The 20678-nt window shown below is 44.3% G+C and overlaps 1 protein-coding gene across 1 annotated transcript in view; it reads left to right on the forward strand.

The window, feature by feature from the left end:
- Window positions 1-7110: 7110 nt before the first annotated feature.
- LOC140487649 (uncharacterized) overlaps window positions 7111-20678 on the forward strand; it is a 44594-nt gene continuing 31026 nt past the window's right edge. Inside the window, exon 1 of the mRNA XM_072586933.1 lies at window positions 7111-7437. Coding sequence (XP_072443034.1) covers window positions 7111-7437 — 327 coding nt within the window. The remainder of the gene's footprint in view (window positions 7438-20678) is intronic.

The following is a 20678-nucleotide window of genomic DNA, read 5'->3' on the forward strand; positions in this document are numbered from 1 at the left end:
CCATCTTATGGTTTGCATCCTTACTTTTCAGCAATGTCTACGTCCAACATTACTGTCAGCAAAGGTTCCAAGCCTTCAATACATGAGATACCTTCTGTGGGAAGGGGGGGGGTTGAATAAAATCCAGCACCTTCACTTTTAAGCTGACACTAGGGAATCCTCTTCAGATTATGCATGAGTGTTTCAATGGAAAAGTCGATACCTTTTTAGCCAAGTCTGGATTGAATAGGACAATGGCAGGACTGATTCGTCCCTTAAAACAGAAGCCCACCTAGTTGGACAGGCTATTGAGATATCTGGTTCTCTATTACAATAAGCCAATTGAGCCATATTGAAATCAAGTAAACCACATCTTGGGACAACGCTGTTTACCTCTACCTCCAATGAAAACTGGTGAAATGAACTTTTGCCTTCTCACTCAGAGGCTATTCCTATTAATGTTATTTTAGATTACATTACCTGTGAATTCCATTTTAGTGGATGTGATTTCACTTACACCTTGCATTGAGAATCTATATGTTAATCGTGTAAGCCCCTCACCTCCAATAACAAGCTAAAAGCTGCAAATGGATCTGGTAGTTTTTGAAAAAAAAAGGTTGAGTTGCAGGTATGCTGTAGAGGATGTGAAAGTCTGCTACCTGAAAGTGTGACACCATTATCTCAATGCTAGATCTAACTAACATTTTTTTTATCTGGACCTCAGAATACCCAGCAGCACCCCCAAGTCTCATTCTAAGTGTCAGCTGGACCACCTGTTGAACTCTGAGGCAACTTGGTCATGCTTTGCATTGGATCCAGTGGGATTGATGGTATACCCAGCTCCCTTGACTTGTACTTTAAAACTTATTTAGGTGGGCTAATATTGGGGTGGTGTTCCCACCATGATAAGACTGGAATTAGGGACAAAACCCACAAACTCTGGTGGATTGTGCAAGAATTATCAGTGTTGCCTTACCTTGGAACACTTGGATCATGTGCTCACTGAAAACTGCCACCAGGGTCTGAACAGAACAGTAAATATTATGACATGTATGCAATATGAAGGGAGTGCCATTTTTAAGTTGAGTTTATTCTCCATGTTAGTACAGAAAAACTCAATTGTGATTATGCCTTTCTCTAATTCTACTTTGTAATATTCAATGATAGAAAATGTGCAGAAAACCTAGCTTACTGCAACCACACAAAAGAATAGTTTGCATTTTCAGTGGTGCAAAGATATGTCCAGTGCTCAGTGTTAATCATGCTCTTCCCATATACTTGTATAACCTGCTTAATTATGCAAGTAGCCAAAGCTCCTTATTTTCTATGTAAATTTGAATTGCTTAAAGGAATATATTTACATACATTAATTATTTGCATAAAATGTTAGCTCTTGGGTGCACCCACCTGCTCGTTTGCATATTCCACCACTAACCAGCACCAATCAGAATCCACATTGAACTGACAGGGTAGCAGAACACACCCTTCTTATGAGATTAATGACACAAAATGCCAAAAACGTAGAAATAAAATAATATCAGAAATAAAGAGCTACTGTTGTACTGGTGCTTTGTGACATTTCTCTCCTATCATTTAGTTTCTAATTACAGAAATTTGAATTTTCAGTATTCAGGCACTGGTTGTGTACGTAATGCTGTCTCAGCACGCTGGAACACCGAGTGCTGCCAGGAAACTCCAGTCAAAATGATCATTGAATGTGACATCCAATGCGAACGTCCTACCAGGTTCTAGATTGGTTACTGCCTACTGTGTTCTAGAATACTCAGTCCATGGTGGTCTGGATTGATCACCACCTTGTATTCGAGATTAATGCTTTTCCTTTTTTAAAAATTGATTGCCCCCTGCCCCCACACAAGATGGTGACATCCTGAAAAATGTCCATATTACAGAGGAGAAGGTGCTGAATGTCTTGAAATGCATAAAAGTGGATAAACCCCAGGACCTGATCGGGTGAACCCTAGAACTCTGTGGGAAGCTAGGGAAGTGATTGCTGGGCCCCTTGCTGAGATATTTGCATCATTGTTAGTCACACATGAGGTGCCAGAAGACTGAAGGTTGACTAACGTGGTGCCACTATTTAAGAAAGGTGCTAAGGAAAAGCCAGGGAACTATAAACTGGTGAGCCTGACATTGTTGGTGGGCAAGTTGTTAGAGGGAATCCTGAGGGACAGGACTTACATGTATTTGGAAAGGCAAGGACTGATTAGGAATAGTCAGCATAGCTGTGCATGGGAAATCATGTCTCGTGAACTCGACCTTTTTTAAGAAGTAACAGAGGATTGAAGAGGGCAGAGCAGTGGAGGTGATCTATATGGACTTCAGTAAGTCGTTTGACAAGGTTCCTCTTGGGAGCCTGGCTGGCAAGGTTAGATCTCAAGGAATATAGGGAGAACTAGCCATTTGGATACAGAACTGGCTTGATGGTAGAAGACATGATTATAAAGTCATGAGGGGCATGGATAGGGTAAATAGATACTTTTTTTTCCCCTGGGGTGGGGGAGGAGAAGTAGACGGCATAGGTTTAGGGTAAGAGAGGAAAGATTTAAAAGGGACCTAAGGGGCAATTTTTTTCATGCAGAGAGTAGTGTGTATATTGAATAAGCTGCCAGAGGAAGTGGTGAAGGCTGGTACAATTACAGCATTTAAAAAGCATCTGGATGGGTATATGAATAGGAAGGGTTCAGAGAAATATGAACCAGGTGCAGGCAGGTGGGACTAGATTAGGTTAGGATATCTGATTAGCATGGACACGTTGGACTGAAGGGTCTGTTTCCGTGCTGTACATGTCTGACTATTTGCAAGTATCTTACTGCTACTATTGCCTGTTATCACTGGAACAGTCTGGGAGGTGGCTTTTACTGTAATGGGAGTAAATGATTGTTTTCGTTAATCTCAAGCAGTTTTGCTTTGCAGGATATACTGCTGAGCCACTAAACCCATGAATAAAAGTCACCAATTGCAAGCTCTACCTGCTGTAGCTCTTGACAAAACAAGTCTAAGCATCTACCCATTTGAAAAGGTGTAACGTGTTTACTAATAAATATTGGATGTTATGTGCAACGTACTAAGACTAATACCACAGTAAGCTTTCATTTTTACATTTGTTTTGAGTTAGTTTTATTGTGCAGTTATCTCCCCTCCCAAAGAAGCAGACCCATTCCGAGCACAAGCTGTCCTCTGCTTCCAAATTAAATTACCTTGATGTGCGAGAGTTTAGACATTGAGGCAGGAATTCTCAGATCTCAGAACAACTGCAATGTGGTCCTGGGGCAATTTTGGTCATCACTAGTATCGTTTTATAGCAGCTATTTGCTAGAATATTTTCTAAACACCCTGTTCAGAGATGATATTGACACATCTCGAGAGCAGTTGGAACTTGAATCTGGACCTTCAGGCCCCTAGCTATGATACTCAATGTTGAAAATGTGTTGCTGGAAAAGCGCAGCAGGTCAGGCAGCATCCAAGGAGCACGAGAATCAACATTTCGGGCATCAGCCCTTCTTCAGGAGGGCTGATGCCCGAAACGTCGATTCTCCTGCTCCTTGGATGCTGCCTGACCTGCTGCGCTTTTCCAGCAACACATTTTCAGCTCTGATCTCCAGCATCTGCAGTCCTCACTTTCTCCTCGATGATACTCAATGTACCTTGATATCAAGTCAACTGTTTTCTGTTTCTTGGCATTCAGTTGCAATGAGGTCTGGAGCAGAGTGAGCCGAGGTTGCCTGAATGAAGTCTTAATAAGCTGGTGTGTGGTCACTTGATGGTATTATTGATAATCCTTCCGTCAGTTGCCCGGTGGTTGATTGGGGGAAGCTGATACAAGAGTAATTGCTAGATTTAACAAAATGAAGAACTGCAGATGCTGATGAACTTGTCCTTTAACTCCTGTCACATTCTTCAGATCAAAGGTTTGACTGTGGGGACCTGCATGGCCCCCAGTTATGCCTGACCACTTATTCAAATTCTACTAAGGCCCCTACCCACAACTCTTTCTCTGGTACATCAATGACATCACAGTGCGTCTTCCCTCTCTCATTTGGAATTGGAAAACTGATCAATTTTGCTTCCAATTTCCACACTGTTCCTACCTTCACCTGGTCCTTCTTTGCCTCCATCCTTCTCTTTCTCGACATCTGTTTCCATTTCTGGGGATAGGGTACTGATTGATATCCACTAGAGATTCAGCAGATCTGGCAGGACCTGTGGAGAGAAAGCAAAGTTAATGTTTCAAATCCAGTGACTCCTCTTCAGAACTGATTGGAGCTAGGAAAAAATATACATGCTATGATAGAGGGTTGGGGGAAGTGGAAAAGGCGGAGACAGAAAGAAAAATAGACAAAGGAATGGTTGAAAGTAAACCAGAAAGGGAGAAAAGCTATTGATGGGGACAATTAGTAGTTGAAAATAAGTTGTTAATGCTGACAGCAGCCCATCTCATGATGGTCTGTGCTGTGGGAGTTACTAAAGGACATGGAAGCAAGTGTTAAGGCTGTAAAATTACTGATCTCTGTTGAATCCTGAAAGCTACAGAGTCACCAAGCAGATGAGCTGCTGTCCTTTCAGCTTGCACTAAGCCTTGATGGAGCTCTGCAATGGGACCCAGACAAAGATGTCAGAGCCGAGGAAGACAGTGTGTGGAAGCACAGGACACCTGGAATCTCAATCCTTTTTATACAGATGTTCTGCAAAGCAGTCACCCAGTTTGCATTTCACCTGTAGAGGAAACCACATTGTGAGCAGCAAATATGGTAGACAAGATTGAGTGAAGTGCAGGTTCGCCTGGAAGGTGTATTTGGAGCCCTGAATAGTGAGGAAGGAGGAGGCAAAATGGCAAATGTTGCACCTTCTGCAATTGCATGGGGTGGGGGGGGGGAACATGTTGCAAGTGGACCAGGAGTAAATCAGGATGTCCCAGAGGGAATCAGTCCTTATGAAATGCTGACAAGGAAAGGGAGGGGAATTTGTGTCATGTCATGGCATCTTGTTGGAGGTGTTGGAAATGGCAGTTCATGATCCTTTGGATGTGGAGTATGTTGGTGTGGAAAGTGAGAACCAGGGGGGTCCTATCAGTGTTACGCGAAGGAAGAGAAGAGGTGAGGGCAGCAGTGCAGGGAATGGGTCAAACATGGCTTAGGGTCCTGTCAATCATGCTGCTGGGAAATCTTTAGTTGAGGAAAAAGGTGGACATTTCTCAGGACCCCTGCAGATGATATATCATCAGAACACATGATGGAGATGGAAAGCCTGGGAGAATGGAGTGGATTCATTACAGGAGGCCAGGTGTGAGGAGATATAGTTCAGGTAACTGTGGGAGTTGGTGAGCTTTTAGTGCATGTCAGTCAGCGCCCTATGCCCAGAAATGGAAACAGATGTCGAGAAAGAGAAGGACCAGGTGAAGGTGAACAGTGTGGAAATCGGAAGCAAACTTGATCAATTTTCCAATTCCAAATGAGAGAAGCAGTGCTGATGATGTAATTGAAGTACCAGAGAAAAAGTAGTGGCTAGGGACCTTAGTAGAATTGAACAAGAAAGCAAACAGGCATAACTGGGGCCCATGCAGGTGCCAATGGTCAAACCTTTGATCATGACAGCTGTTAAAGGAGAAGTTGTTCAAAGTGAGGCCAGGCAGAGGAGAGTGGTGGCGGATGGGTATGGTTCTGGAGTTATTTTCAGGGAGAAACAGAGAGCCGCAAGACCATCCTGATGTGTGATGGGCGTGTGGCAGGATTGCATATCCATGGTGAAGAGAAGGTAGCTGGAGTCTGCTAAACTGGAAGTTTTGGAACTGACATAAAGCATCAGAAAGATTGAAGATGTAAGTGGGAAGGGACTAGACACTGAGAAAGATTTAAGTCAAGGTCACCGGGTGGCATGGTGGCACAGTGGTTAGCACTGCTGCCTCACAGCACCAGAGACCTGGGTTCAATTCCAGCCTTGGGCAACTGTCTGTGTGGAGTTTGCACACTCTACCCGTGTCTGCCTGGGTTTCTTCCAGGTGCTCCAGTTTCCTTCCACAGTCCAAAGATGTGCAGGTCAGGTGAATTGGACATGCTAAATTGCCCGTAGTGTTAGGTGTAGGGGAATGGGTCTGGGGTGTGTTGCTCTTCAGGTGGTCAGTGTGGACTTGTTGGGCTGAAGGGCCTGTTTCCACACCAAGTAATCTAATCATATATGTTCCATGTGGGAGAAGTTCTCAATTTTTGTGGTCAGGGAACACCTGAACATTGGCTCGAGATGCCAATGCAAATCTCAATTAGAATATTTTGCCTGTGGCTGACTAATTCTGGGATGCACCACTGCTGAACATTGCAAAAATCCATAGTCATTGTTCTGTCCTGTAATTGAGCTGCTTCTTAATGTCACATGGAGTGAACTAAATTGGCTAGACCATACTGTATTTGATATTGGTGACCTTGGGGTAAGGCACAGTGAGATCATGTATTTGACATTTGCAAACATACTGCCATTGTTTCAAATTGGTCTTGCATGCAGCATTGCCATCACTGATGGGGATATTCATGGAAACTAATCCCCCTCTTCGTTGTTAGATTGTCCACCAAGATTCCTGACTGGGTGAGGCAAAGGATAGATATAGATTGTTTCAGTCATCACTCTGGGAGTGCTTAGTTCTGTCTGTTACTTTTGATCCAAAAAAATGGAATTGCTGAGAAAACTCAGCAGGTCTGGCAGCATCTGTGGAGAGAAATCAAAGTTAACATTTCAGGTCAAGTGACCCTTCGTCAGAACTGATGGAAAACTAGGAAAATAGTGGTTTATCTGCAGAAGATCGGGAGGGAATAAGGAGTAAAGGACAGGTGGGGCTAGAGCGCAGAGAAGAACAGCTGGGCGAACAAAGGATCTGACTAGGAGAATGAATAGCTATTAATGGGGCCTGTTAGTGGCTAACAATGGGCTGTGTGTGTGTGATAACAAGGCCTGGTGTGCTGGGGTTGGGGTAAGCACATGATGGGAGAGCTCAAGCCCTAAAGTTAGAGAACTCGGTATTGAATCCAGAATCATGCAGGGTCCAAATACTGTTGCTTTTGATGTTTGACATGTAACTCTCTGGAGTATCAGATGGACTTAGTATCTCATTCTCAGGTAAACCATATGTTGCCTCCAGCATCCCTCCTTCACATTGGATTGATTACCCAAAGAGATGATAGAGGTACGAGGGACTTGATAAAACTGAGGTTACAGATTCTCTCTGTCGCCCTTCACTGGGCGCTAAAATTCCCGCCCGCTGCTTCCGGAGTCCTCCTGTTGCTTGGCGACTGGGACCGGGACTTCCGGCGTCCTTTTGGTTACTGGGCGACCATCCTGGGAGCTGTCAATCAGCCGCGCGGTGGCTCCCAGCTGCTGAGGGAGAGCGGAGTGAGTACCCACTGGGGAAAAAGGAAGGACTCGGAAATTGTTCGCAGTCGTTTGACAAGGACGGTAAAAAAAAAACAAAATTAATGAAGCTAATTCCATCGACTTTTGTTTCCTGATTGTGTTTCTGTACGAAGTGGATTGGTTTGCATTATTGGAAAATTATCATTTGCCCTGTGTGTGAACAGTTTGATTTTATTTTTTGCAAAATTTGCAGCCCAAAGTGATTGTGAACTGATGAGCCCTCATCCCTTGGTTGGTTACCAAGTTGACGGCGCCATCCAAATGCAGGTTGTGTTTTCTAGGGTGCGCTTTCTAAATGGCTACAGCAACCGTCCCCGGTGAGAGCTCGGAGCGATTAAATTCTCTTTACTCACTCGCACGTTTCATAGTTCCACGATTAAAGGTTCAAAAGTTCCTTTTCTTGTCGGACGAACGCGTGGAGAAAGGGGTGAACGATCCCTTGAGGGTAGGAAGTGGACTGTGATTTAGAAAACCGATTGTCATTCTTCTGCTCATTAGCATCCTCCTTTTCAAAAGTGTTGTCAAAGTCTTGAGTGAGCATTTCCCTCTTGCCTTTGTGGCACAAATCGTGTTATTCCTGGCCAGCGTTGGAGGTCGAGCTGGGTCACAGAGGTCCTTCAACTGGTGCAGCTCTGCCTCGATTGGAAAGAGAGCTGTGAGAAATTACAGAGGCATTGGAGAGAAGGGTGAGAGAAGATTGGGCGAGGAAAGGAAATAAACGGAAATAAGTGTCATGTGGATTACTGATATGCTTGGTTTGCTTTGGTCACAGCCTGAGGAATTTGGATATATCAAAAAGAACAGTGGTCAGATTTATTGGTCTGAGAACTTCCCACAAGAACATCTCTGTCTCACTTGGTGTTGTATCCCAGCTCTCGTTGCCCGTTTAGACTTGGGTTTCAATTTTACTCACGTTTTGCTTTGTCCTGGATGGGTTTGACACCATCCAGGACAAAGCAGACCGCTTGATTAGCATTGCATCCACAATGATTCAGTCCCTCCACTACCCACTCACAGTAACAGTAATCAATGTGTATTATTCACAGATGCATTGCAGAAATTCCCCTTCCAAACCAATCACCAGTATTATCTAGAAAGGCAAGGGGCAGTAGATACGTCTAACGCCACTACCTTTAAGTTTCTTTCCAAACCACTCACTATTGCCATTAATCTATCCCCAATCCTTCAATGCCACCAAGTCAAAATTCTGGAATTCCCTCCCTAATAACTTAGTGGGTCAACTGACAGGACAGGGACTACGGCCTTGCAAGTAGACAGCTCACCACCACCTTCAAGGACAATAACTGCTGGCCCACATCCCACAAGACATTAAAAACACATGTAATATGTGGGATTTCATCAACTGCACTTAAAAGCCATGATCCACAATGTCAACCATCTGAGATCTCTTGTGGCACAGTGATTTACCTTTGAGCCAGGAGGTTTGGTTCCAGTCCCACTGACACCAAATCCAAGTGGGTTGATTAAAAATATCTGCACAATCTCAACCACATAGAATTGTGGAGTCATAGAGGTGAACTTCACAGAAACAGACCCTTCGAGCCGACATCTCCATGCCAACCAGACGTGCTAAATTAATCTGGCCCCTTTTGCCAGCATTTGGCCCAAATCATGTTAAACCCTTCCTTGTCATATACTCTTCCAGATGCCTTTTAAATGTTGTATGATCTTCATCAACCCTCTCTGATATTTAATCAAAGAACCTAATTGTGTCAGACAAGATTTTCAACTAACAAATCCATGCTGAGTGGTGTTTATGTTTTTTCCAGATGCAAATTCATTGCATCCCAGATTGGCCTGTAATTATTGTGTTGACTCATCTCCCATATTTTGTACAGGCTCCAGCATTTGTAGTTCTCTGGGGTCCTTTCCATATCTATGTAAGGTTTATGGTTGGTGAACACTCTTTTAAGTAGAGTCGTAAGGGTTATAGAGATGTACAGCATGGAAACAGATCCTTTGGTCCAACTTGTTCCTGCCGACTGGATATCCCAACCAATCTACTCCTACCGGCCAAGACCCAGTCCATATCCCTCCAAACCCTTCCTATTCATATACCCAATATATGGTGGAGGCAATCGTACTAGCCTCCACCATTTCCTCTGGGCAGCTCATTCCATACATGCACCACCCTCTGCATGAAAACGTTGCCCCTCAGGTCCCTTTTATATCTTTCCCCTCTCACCTCTAGGTCTGGACTCCCCAACCCCAGCGAATTGACTTTGTCTACTTATCAATCCATACCCCTCATGATTTTATAAACCTCTATAAAGTCACCCCTCAGCCTCCGATGCTCCAGGGAAAGCAGCCCCAGTATGTTCAGCCTCTCCCTATAGCTCAAATCCTCCAACCCTGGCAACATCCTTGTAAATCTTTTATGAACCCTTTCAAGTTTCACAGCATTCTTCTGATAGGAGGATCAGATTTGCATGCAATATTCCAACAGTGGCCTAACCAATATCCTGTACAGCTGCAACATGACCTCCCAACTCCTGTACTCAATACTCTGACCAATAAAGGAAAGCATACCAAACGCCGCCTTCACTATCCTATCTACCTGCAACTCCACTTTCAAGGAGCTATGAACCTGCACTCCAAGGTCACTCTGTTCAGCAACACTCCCTAGGACCTTACCATTAAGTGTATAAGTCCTGCTAAGATTTGCTTTCCCAAAATGCAGCACCTCGTATTTATCTGAATTAAACTCCATCTGCCATTTCTCAGCCAATTGGCCCATCTGGTCAAGATCCTGTTGTAATCTCAGGCAACCTTCTTCACTGTCCACACACCTCCAATGTTTCCTATTGCTGTTCTACAGTATTGCTTGTCAATATTATCCTTTTTATTTTCCAAAGTTCAATTGTCAGACTACTATGTTATCTTTTCTCCAAATCATTGTTTTGTTTTCTTTATGTTTATGCCCCTTGCAATCATTATCTCAGAACCTATGCATTATGGTAACTGTTGCCTACATGTTCCCCTACTTCAACTTTTTTCTTTAAATATTCCCTACAGTGTGAAAACAGGCCCTTTGGCCCAACATGTTCACATCAACCCTCCAGAGAGTAACCCACCCATTTCCCTCTGACTAATGCACCAAACACTATGAGCAATTTAGCATGGCCAATTCACCTTTGGACTGTGGGAGAAAACCCTCACAGACACTGGGAGAATATGCAAACTCCACACAGACAAGGCTGGGATTGAACCCAGCTCCCTGGTGCTGTGAGGCAGCAGTGTTAACCACTGAGCCACCATACTGCCCTACATCTTTTTACTTGTTTTTATTCATTTCCATTCCTAGACTCCAATAGCTCATCCTGTCTTGTTGGGTTTCTTGCAAGTGAATTAGGAACAGTCCTATATACATTGCTGAAACTCCATTCCCTTCTGCCTTTCACCTACAACGTCTGAACAAATAATTTGGGGAAATTTGATGTCTTCCAGAATTATTATTCTATTTCTTTCTTATATCTTATTGTTTTGAACATTTTTTCCTTCATTTCCTTTCCATTATTTAGATGAATTGATTTTTTAAAAAAACTCATCCATGGGATTTGGGGGCTGCTGGCTGAGCCAATGTTTATTGTCTATTCCGAGTAGCCCTTGGAAAGCTGGTGGTGAGCTGGTTTCTCGAACAGCAGCCCACTGGGTGTAAGTAGACCGAGTGCCACTGAGGAGGAAGTTCCAAGAATATGAATCAGTGACGCTGGAGGAATGATTATTAAACTGATCTTAACATATTTTATCTCTATTCACATTAATTCTGTTTATGTTTCATTGATGACATGTTTATACTGCCTTTATCATATAGCTAAAAATCACACAACACCAGGGTTATAGTCCAACAGGTTCATTTGGAAGTACAAGCTTTCAGACCACTGCTCCTTCATCAGGTAACTAGTGAGGCAGGGTCATAAGACACAGAATTTATAGGAAAAGATTATAGTGTCATGCAACTGATAGAATATGTTGATCAAACCTAGATTGCTGTTTAATAATTTACTTCCCCTTTTTAGATATATTATACCTTGAATTGTTTAATTCCCTGACCTGTTGTTTCATAAAATTATCCAAGTTGTCATAAAGAAAACCATCTGCTTCATTAATGTCTTTGGGTCTGGCCTCCGTGTGTAGTGACCATAGTCCACTCACATCAGAGAGGGAAATGACTGTTGATGGTTTAACTCTGAGGGTCACCACAGCTCAGGCAAGAGGTGAGGTTGAGAAGACAGAGCCTTCATGGTGACCTTAGCCAGTGCAGGAATTGAACCCATGCTGATGGCATCACTCTGTATCACCAACCAGCTAGCCAGCCAAATGAGCTAACCAACTCCCAAGGTAGGCAAATAGGAGGCTGGAAGAACACAACAAGCCAGGCAGCATCAGCAGTTGGAGAGGCCAATGTCCTGGATGTAACCCTTCCTCAGGACCTGGTTTGCTATGTTCTTCCAGCCTCCTGCTTGTCTCCCTTGGAAACCAACAACTGCAGTTTTTTTGTCTCTAACCAACTCCCGAGCCTACATGTAACTTCAGACCCACCACAATATTGCCTTTTGAATAGCCCACTGTTGATAACAAATTCTGGCTTTATCATTTACATTCTCATCCCATGAAAGGATAAATAAAAAAGCAGCACAAATTATATCTGGTTTGTGTATCTTATTTTTGTCTCCAGTTCCCTTGTTTTATGATGGGCACTTTGCACATTACTGTGCAGACAGCTTGGCTAATTTTGATTGTTGCTCTGTCTATATTATTTTCAATCATCTTTTTCCACTCCTGAGAATAAATATTTATTCTCACTCATTTTTGTTTGTGTTTAGTTTAGTCTATACTCTGCCTTCCTGTTTATAATTAGGTTTAGTTTCTTGATCCTTCCATATTCGTAGTTTAAAGTCTTAACCATCTGTCTACAATTTCTCTGGGGACCTTGGTCCCATTCTATTTCAGGTAGTGCCTGTCCCATCAGCATCACTCTTTAGTGTTCCAGTACCTGTGTCAATGTTTAATACGAAACAATCATTCTTTCTCAAATCTAACAAAAGTGATGCATCGGTTGAAATTTGCTGTCAATTTGAAATGCTGATGGTCAGCAACTTTGTCCTGGAGAGGGAGAAAGTTAGAAATCCAAAGTGCTCCTCAGAGGAGCAGAATAGGAATGCAGTGGTAATAGGGAATCTAGCCACATGATGGTTCTGATATCTGTCTCTATGACAATTTGCACAAGGCATATCTTTTTAGTCCTAACTCTTATTTACCATTCCACAGACACTCCTCCCAGTTTCAGCAATGGATCACAAAATCTCAATGCTCCCTGGCCTTTTCAAGTTCCTCCCTGATCATCTAAAATGATCACTTATCCTTGATTTGGATAGATAATACACTCTTCAGTAATTTCATTTGTGGTTGCTGTGATTACTGATTACTGACTCCCAATCAATACACTATCCTGCTCTCCCAACACAGTACTTTGCACCTGTATCATTTGCTCCCTCTCCAGGGCATATTTGCTGACCATCAGAATGTCAATTTAACCACAAGTTTCAACTTAAGTGTCACCGTTATTAGGGTGACTCAGTAAAAGAGCAATATAAACTAATACCATCGTGGCAACAATAAGAGTCAAAGCCCTTTACGCGTTCCTTGGTATTTCTCTCAACAGTTAATAAGGAGGCACCAGTAAATAGTCTTTGGATAATTTAGTGTCCTTGACATGAGAGTATGGTCCTGATGTTTTACACATTTGCCTACTGTTCTAACCATTGTAAATCCCAACTTCAGTTGTCAAGATTGTGCTATGAGGAAAGATTTGAAGTATACAGCAGACAGATGGGCATTGAAAAGAGGAAGAAGTGATTTAATATTTGTCTGTTTAATATTGGCAGACTTACTCAGCATAGTGCCCCACAGTGCCAGGGACCAAGGTTCAATTCCAGCCATGGGTGACTGTCTGTGTGAAGTTTGCACATTCTCCCCGTGTCTGTGTGGGTTTCCTCCAGGTGCTCCGGTTTCCTCTCACAGTCCAAAGATGTGCAGGTCGGATGAATTGGCCATGCTAAATTGGCCGTAGTGTTAGGTGTATTAGTCAGAGGGAAATGGGTCTGGGTGGGTTACTCTTCGGAGGGTCGGTGTGGACTTGTTGGGCCAAAGGGCCTGTTTCCAGATTAGAGAACCTAATCTAAAAAGAAACTTTTTAAAATTAGAAATGGTTTACTTTAAATAGTTGATGGCAACTTTGGATGGTTTCTTTACCATAGTAAAACAACCATGTAAAACAAAATGACATGAGACTCCTCAAGCAGGTGCTCTAGTCCCAGATCTAAAATGACAGTCAGAGGAAGTGCTTCAGTGATGCCCTCAAGGTCTCACTGGAAAGGCTTGGCATTCCCACAGCCACCTGGGAATCACTGGCCCAAGACTGTCCAAAGTGAAAGAGGAATATCCAGGAAGGTGTCAGGAACCCTAAGACACACTGTTGGGGAAACGTGTATGCCAGGTGAAAGGAGTACGCTGTCACTAACACCCCATCCATCCCTTCCCATGACCACCACCTGCCCCAAGTGTAACACAGCCTGCAGAAGCCTCACTGGTCTGTATAGTCACCTACAGAGTCACTCACCCTGAGAGGGGAACAGAGTCATCCTCCTCCATGAAGGACTGCAGGTTCACAGCAAGCCAGGGAGCATCAGGAAGCCGAGAAGTCGATGATTATCCTTCTTCAGGAATGGAGGTGGGGTAGGGGGAAGCTATAGATAAAGCAGGGTGGAGGGTTATAGGAGCAGAGTGGTGATAGATGAATACAGGTAGAGGATATGACCTGGTTGGTTGGTGGGAGGAATGAATCCACGTGGTAGCTGGAAGGAGGGATCGGTGAAGAGGCAGGGCTGGAGATGGAGGCGGGGATAGATGGGAAGTTTATTCAAAATTGGAGAGCTCATTGTTGAGGCCTCCAGGCTGTAGGCTGCCCAGGTGGAAGATGAGGTGTTGTTCCTCCAATTTGCAGTCGGATTTGCTGTGGCAATGGAGGAGGCTGAGAGTGGACATGTCAGAGAGGGAATAGGAAGCAGATATGAAATGGGCGGTGACAGGGAAGTCAGATCGGCCATTGCAGGCCCAGCTGAGATGCTCGATAAAACTTTTCTTCATTTACATTCGGTCTCCCCAATGTAGAGAGGACCACACCGGGAGCACCTGATGCAGTAAACTAGGTTGGAAGAGAGGCAGGTGAACCTCTATCTCACCTGGAAGGACTGTTTGGAGCCCTGGATGGAGGGTGTGCCGGCAGGTATTGCATCATTTATGGTTGCAAGGAAAGCTACTGGGGGAGGGGGGAGATGGAAGGGGGTGGGGAGAGTGGTGTGAACCAAGGAGTCAGGAAGGGAATGGTCCTTGTGGAAGGCAGAGAGGGGTGGGGAGGGGAAGATATTCTTGGTGGTGGGGTCTAGTTGGAGTTGAAGTGTTTGAGGATGATACTTTGGATGTGGAGACTGGTGGGGTGGAAAGTGAAGACAAGGGGAACTCTGACATTATTGCATTGGGGGCGGCGGGTGTAGAGCAGTGGAACAGGAAATGGAGGTGGTGCAGTGGAGGGCTGTCTGGATGACAGAGCGGGGAAAGCACATTGTTCAAAATAGGTGGACATTTGAGATACTTGGGAGTGGAACATCTCATCAGAGCAGATGCATCAGAGACAGAGGAATTGGGAAAATGGGATGGAATTTTCGCAGGATATGGGGTTGGAGGAGATGTAGACCAGATCATTATGAGATAAAAATGAGGTAAAAACAATGACTGCAGATGCTGGAAAGCAAATACTGGATTAGTGGTGCTGGAAGAGCACAGCAGTTCAGGCAGCATCCAACGAGCAGCGAAATTGACATTTCGGGCAAAAGCCCTTCATCAGGAATAAGATGAAGGGCTTTTGCCCGAAACGTCGATTTCGCTGCTCGTTGGATGCTGCCTGAACTGCTGTGCTCTTCCAGCACCACTAATCCAGATCATTATGAGAGTCTATGGGTTTATAGCAAATGTCAGTCCATTAAACCGTGGCTGGAAATAGAAATGGAGAGGACAAGAAAGGGGAGGGAGGTGTCTGAGGTGAACCAAATGAACGTAAGGGCAGGGTGGAAGTTGTGGGTGAAGTTGATGAACTGCTTCAGTTCAGCCTGAGTGCAGGACACTGCACCGATGCAGTCATCGATGTAGCGGTGGAAGGGTTGGGGCACAGTGACTGTGTAGGTACTGAAGAGGGACTGTTTGACAGAGCCAACAAGGAGGTAGCATAGCTAGGGCCCATGAGACTGCTCATAGCTGTCCCCTGAATTTGGAGGAAATGGGAAGAGTTGAAGGAAAGATCATTGAGAGTGAGGACTAATTTAGTGAGGCGGACGAGGGTACGGGTGGAGAGGGACTGGATGGGTCTGTTGGGAAGGAAGGAGCTGAGACCATGCAGCCCGTTTGGTTTGTGGATCTTAGGGAGCAGGTGGAACGAGGTAGTGCAGGGCTGGGGGACTATGAGGTTGGAGGCAATGGGGGGGGAGATCACTGGAGGCAATGAGGTCACAGACAGTGCGAGTGATTTTGGCATGATGGGTCACAGTGGGGTCATGGTCAAGGAGGAGGTAGGGCCTGGTGTCGGAGAGCTGGCGTACGGCCTGTGGAACATAGAAGTCTGTCCTCCAGACTACCTCTGCCCCACCTTCTGTTAGTGGGTTTGATGGTGAAACATGTGGAGAGAGGGGAGTGCTGCATGTTCAGAGGAGGGTGAGATTGGAGTAGGTGAGGGGCATGGAGAAATTGAGGCTGCTGATGTCATGTCAGCACTCAGTAAGAAAGAGTTCCAGGGTGAGTAAGAGGCTGGCGGGGGGGGGGGGGGGGGGAGGTGTCCAAGTGGAAGAGGAAGGTTGGAGGGGGGAGAACGGGAGGGAGGGTGCGAGTCTTTGTCAAAGAAGGAAGCATGAAGGCAGAGGAAGGAGAAGAGCCCCACATTGTGGTGAGTATGGAACTGGTTGAGGTGGGAACGGCAGGGGGGAGCATGAACGTGAGGACAGACTGTTTGGCCTCAGAGAGTTTGAGTTCAGGAGGGGGCGGGGGGAAAAGGTGAATATGTGGTAATACAAAAACTAAGACAGTAAACAAAATTTGATGTGAGCTAAATAAGGGAATATTAGTTCAGGTAGTCTTAGAAGTAGATGTTGAGGAGAAAGGTAGATTTAAGGGAGAAATTTCCATAGTTTACAACCTCAACAACTGAAATTACCACCGATGGTGAGAAAAAGGATAGGGAGTTGGACAGAAGGGAAGCCTTTTTGCAGTGGGGTTGGTGTGTAGGAAGTTCGCAAAGGTTAGGAATTTGAACATGAGGTTGACAATTTTTAAGACACTTTGTAAATCAATTGTGTATCTGGAGTGAGACTGCTGACTAAGGTACAGGACCCCATATATCAATCAAAATCACACAATTGATTTGCACTTATATTTAAAATGTCCCTTTTAGGAGAACTTAGCTTTGCATAAAGGCACCTTCATTGCCTTCATGTGCCTGAAGCCATGTGTTCTGAGTTGTTACGCACTGTTTGGAACATTTGATCAACAATGCAACTGGCAGTTTGGTGGTTTTGTACACAGCCAATCCTCTTTAACCTGGGGGATAATGGAAGCTCTGGCCATTTTTGCATTGCTCTGTGTAACCGCATTTGAAATCGACACTTCAAAAACCCAAAATGAACAGCAAACGAGTTGTTCGCCGTTGACCCAAAGAGAGATCGATGTCAGATTATTGTTCAGGCTTTTGTGGTACAGGTTACCTGGGCAACAGCCGTTCAAGACAGAAGCTAGTAGTTGTATTTCAGTTCAGGGAACGTGGAACTAGAACTGAAAGGTTATCAGTAGCTTAGAACTTGGCTTGGAACATAAAATAGGTGCTTGGGACAGCTCTGTTAAAAAAATCCAACTTGATTGAGATTTATGACTTTTGGCAATTTTTAAAAATGCTGTTTTTATCTTGTGATCTTGATAAGCTGTGGTCCGCTGGGGTTCAGCACTTTGTGTTCAGTTCTTCAAAGTTATTTCACTCACTTTGGCATATTCTGAATGCTGAATGTCACATTAAACCAAGGCTCTTTTCGTGCTCTAGAGTGGATATATAAGATTCCCCTCACATTTTTTGAAGTTGAGCAAGGGATTGGTCAACACTTATTCATGAACCACCAAAAATTGCAGATTCGGTTATTAATCGCCTCGCGGTTTGTGTGTGCAAACTGGCTGTTGTAATTCTTTAGTTTTCTTTTGGAGCTTATAATCTCTACGTTATTTTACTGTTGTTGCAGGGACTGCAGGTTCTTTGCCAACACAACGGCAACAAAACTTGTCCAAGTCATTTTTAAAAAGATTATGTTGTCTCTGGACCCATTTGCCAGTATTTTTTATACATCAACCCCTTTTTTCACCATCTTCAAAGGTTTTCTTGAGTCCTGCCTCTCTGTCTGTTACCTATACCTGCAAACAATATAACTTGTTAAGGATAAAAAGGTCCAGAGTTTCATACACAACTTTTAAAGCATTTAAAGGTTGGGGGTGACACAATGGTTCAGTGGTTAGCACTGCTGCCTCATAACCCAAGGGCCTCAGGTTCAATTCCAACCTCAGGTAACTGTGTGGAGTTTGCATGTTCTCCCTATGTCTGCGTGGGTTTCCTCCTACAATCCAAAAGATGTGTAGATCAGTTGAATTGGCCATGCTAAATTGCCCACAGTGTTAGGTGCATTAGTCAGGGGTAAATATATGGTCAGGGAGTAGGTCTAGGTGGGTTACTCTTCAGAGTGTCAGTGTGAACTTGTTTGGCCAAAGGGCCTTTTCCACACTGTAGGGATTCTAGTATTCTACCATTTTAATAGTATGTCTATGAGTCATGATTGCTTGTTTGTCTAGCGTAGGCTTTTTGCATGGCTCTGGAGAGTGTTGTTACTGATTTGACATACTTGTTCACCTCCAGGACTGATGTTCCTTCTGGTTCTTTTTTCGTTGATGAAATCAAGTATGTCTTGTCTGCAATTTGTTGTTGAAGGAGCAGTTTCTCCCGTAGGTCTTTATAACAATAGATGTGGTTATTCACTTTCACCTTTCACAATGGAGGTGGCAACTTCATCATAGAATTTTCAAGTTAACTAGTCTTTCTCAAGTGTGTGGAATGTTTGCTCACTGAACGCTGTCCATCTCAATTCTGGTAATGACTTGGCTGATTTTTCTAAGTGACATTTAGCTTTCAATAGAAATGTTGATCTTATCACCCACCTCTGTTGCTACGTTTGGCTTCAGCAGTCCTGTTTCAGCTAGTGGAACAGTAGTCTTGGTACAGTGTGACATTAGATCCTGACTGAACAGATTTCTATGAATTCAGTAAGTTACTTCAATCTAAAATTGCCTTGTGAATGTTTATGATAGGTCAGTGGATTTTGTGATGGTTCTTTTTGGCAATTTTCACTGCTGTCTCAAGCCTCCATTTGACCGGGAGCAATTAGGTTTTGAAGCTGAAATTCCCATTATTTATGGCATGTCTAAACGTTCCACTCATGAACTGGGGCTGTTGTCAACCTTCACCATATTGGAAATGTCATGATGACTGAAGTGTGCTCTCTGTGATTTCACTCGAGTAAACTGGTCTAACTCCCAGTAGTCTGAATAGTAAATAACTAGAAATACATAATCATTGTAAAGTCTACTGCAAATTTCATCCATGGTTAGTCTGTCATGATTAGCTTTTGCGATTGCTCAGTTTGATATTCTTTGAAGGACACTGCTGACTGGTGTCCTCCTCAATATCATTGCTCACTTTTAACCAGTTCAGCACTTTGCTCACCTTCTTCAGACCTGACTCTGTTCCTTGATAACTTGCTTTACCATCTCTTTTCAAGTCTTCTGATGGGTAGTCTCTGGAATGGGAGCAGTCAAATCGCTCAATTGGTTGGAGAGATGGATTGCAATGCAGAGTGACACCAACAGCACAGGTTCAGTTCCTGTACCAGCTGAGGTTACCATAAAGGTCCTGCCTTCTCATCCTCACCCCTTGAAGGATGAATGGTGACTCCCAGATTAAACTCTCCCCTTGAAAGAGGCATGGTGACCCCCAGATTAAACTCTCCCTTTGAAGGAGGCACAGTGATCCTCAGATTAAACTCTCCCCTTGAAGGAGGCACGTTGACCCCCAGATTAAACACTCCCCTTGAAGGAGGCACGTTGACCCCAGATTAAATTCTCCCCTTGAAGGATGCATGATGTCCCCCAGATTAAACTCTCCCTTTGAAGGAGGCACAGTGATCCTCAGATTAAACTCTCCCCTTGAAGGAGGCACATTGACCCCCAGATTTTACATTCCCCTTGAAGGAGGCACGTTGACCCCAGATTAAATTCTCCCCTTGAAGGATGCATGATGTCCCCCAGATTAAACTCTCCCTTTGAAGGATGTATGGTGTCCCCCAGATTAAACTCTCTCCTTGAAGGATACATGGTGACCCCCAGATTAAACTCTCCCCTTGAAGGATGCATGGTGACCCCCAGATTAAACTCTCTCCTTGAAGGATGCATGGTGACCCCCAGATTAAACTCTCCCCTTGAAGGATGCATGGTGACCCCCAGATTAAACTCTCCCCTTGAAGGATACATGGTGACCCCCAGATTAAACTCTCCCCGTGAAGGATGCATGGTGACCCTCAGATTAACCTCTCTCCCCTTGAAGGATGCATGGTGTCCCCCAGATTAAACTCTCCCCTTGAAGGATGCGTGGTGTCCTCCAGATTAAACTCTCCCCTTGAAGGATGCGTGGTGTCCTCCAGATTAAACTCTCCCCTTGAAGGATGCGTGGTGTCCCCCAGATTAAACTCTCCCCTTTTGTATTGTGACCCCAAGATTAAACTCTCCCCGTGAAGGATGCATGGTGACCCTCAGATTAACCTCTCTCCCCTTGAAGGATGCGTGGTGTCCCCCAGATTAAACTCTCCCCTTTTGCATAGTGACCCCAAGATTAAACTCTCCCCTTGAAGGATGTATGGTGTCCCCCAGATTAAACTCTCCCTTTGAAGGATACATGGTGACCCCCAGATTAAACTCTCCCCTTGAAGGATGCATGGTGACCCTCAGATTAACCTCTCTCCCCTTGAAGGATGCATGGTGACCCCCAGATTAAACTCTCCCCTTGAAGGATGCATGGTGACCCCCAGATTAAACTCTCCCTTTGAAGGATACATGGTGACCCCCAGATTAAA

This window comes from Chiloscyllium punctatum, chromosome 17 (assembly GCF_047496795.1).
Source record: "Chiloscyllium punctatum isolate Juve2018m chromosome 17, sChiPun1.3, whole genome shotgun sequence".
NCBI lineage: Eukaryota > Metazoa > Chordata > Chondrichthyes > Orectolobiformes > Hemiscylliidae > Chiloscyllium > Chiloscyllium punctatum.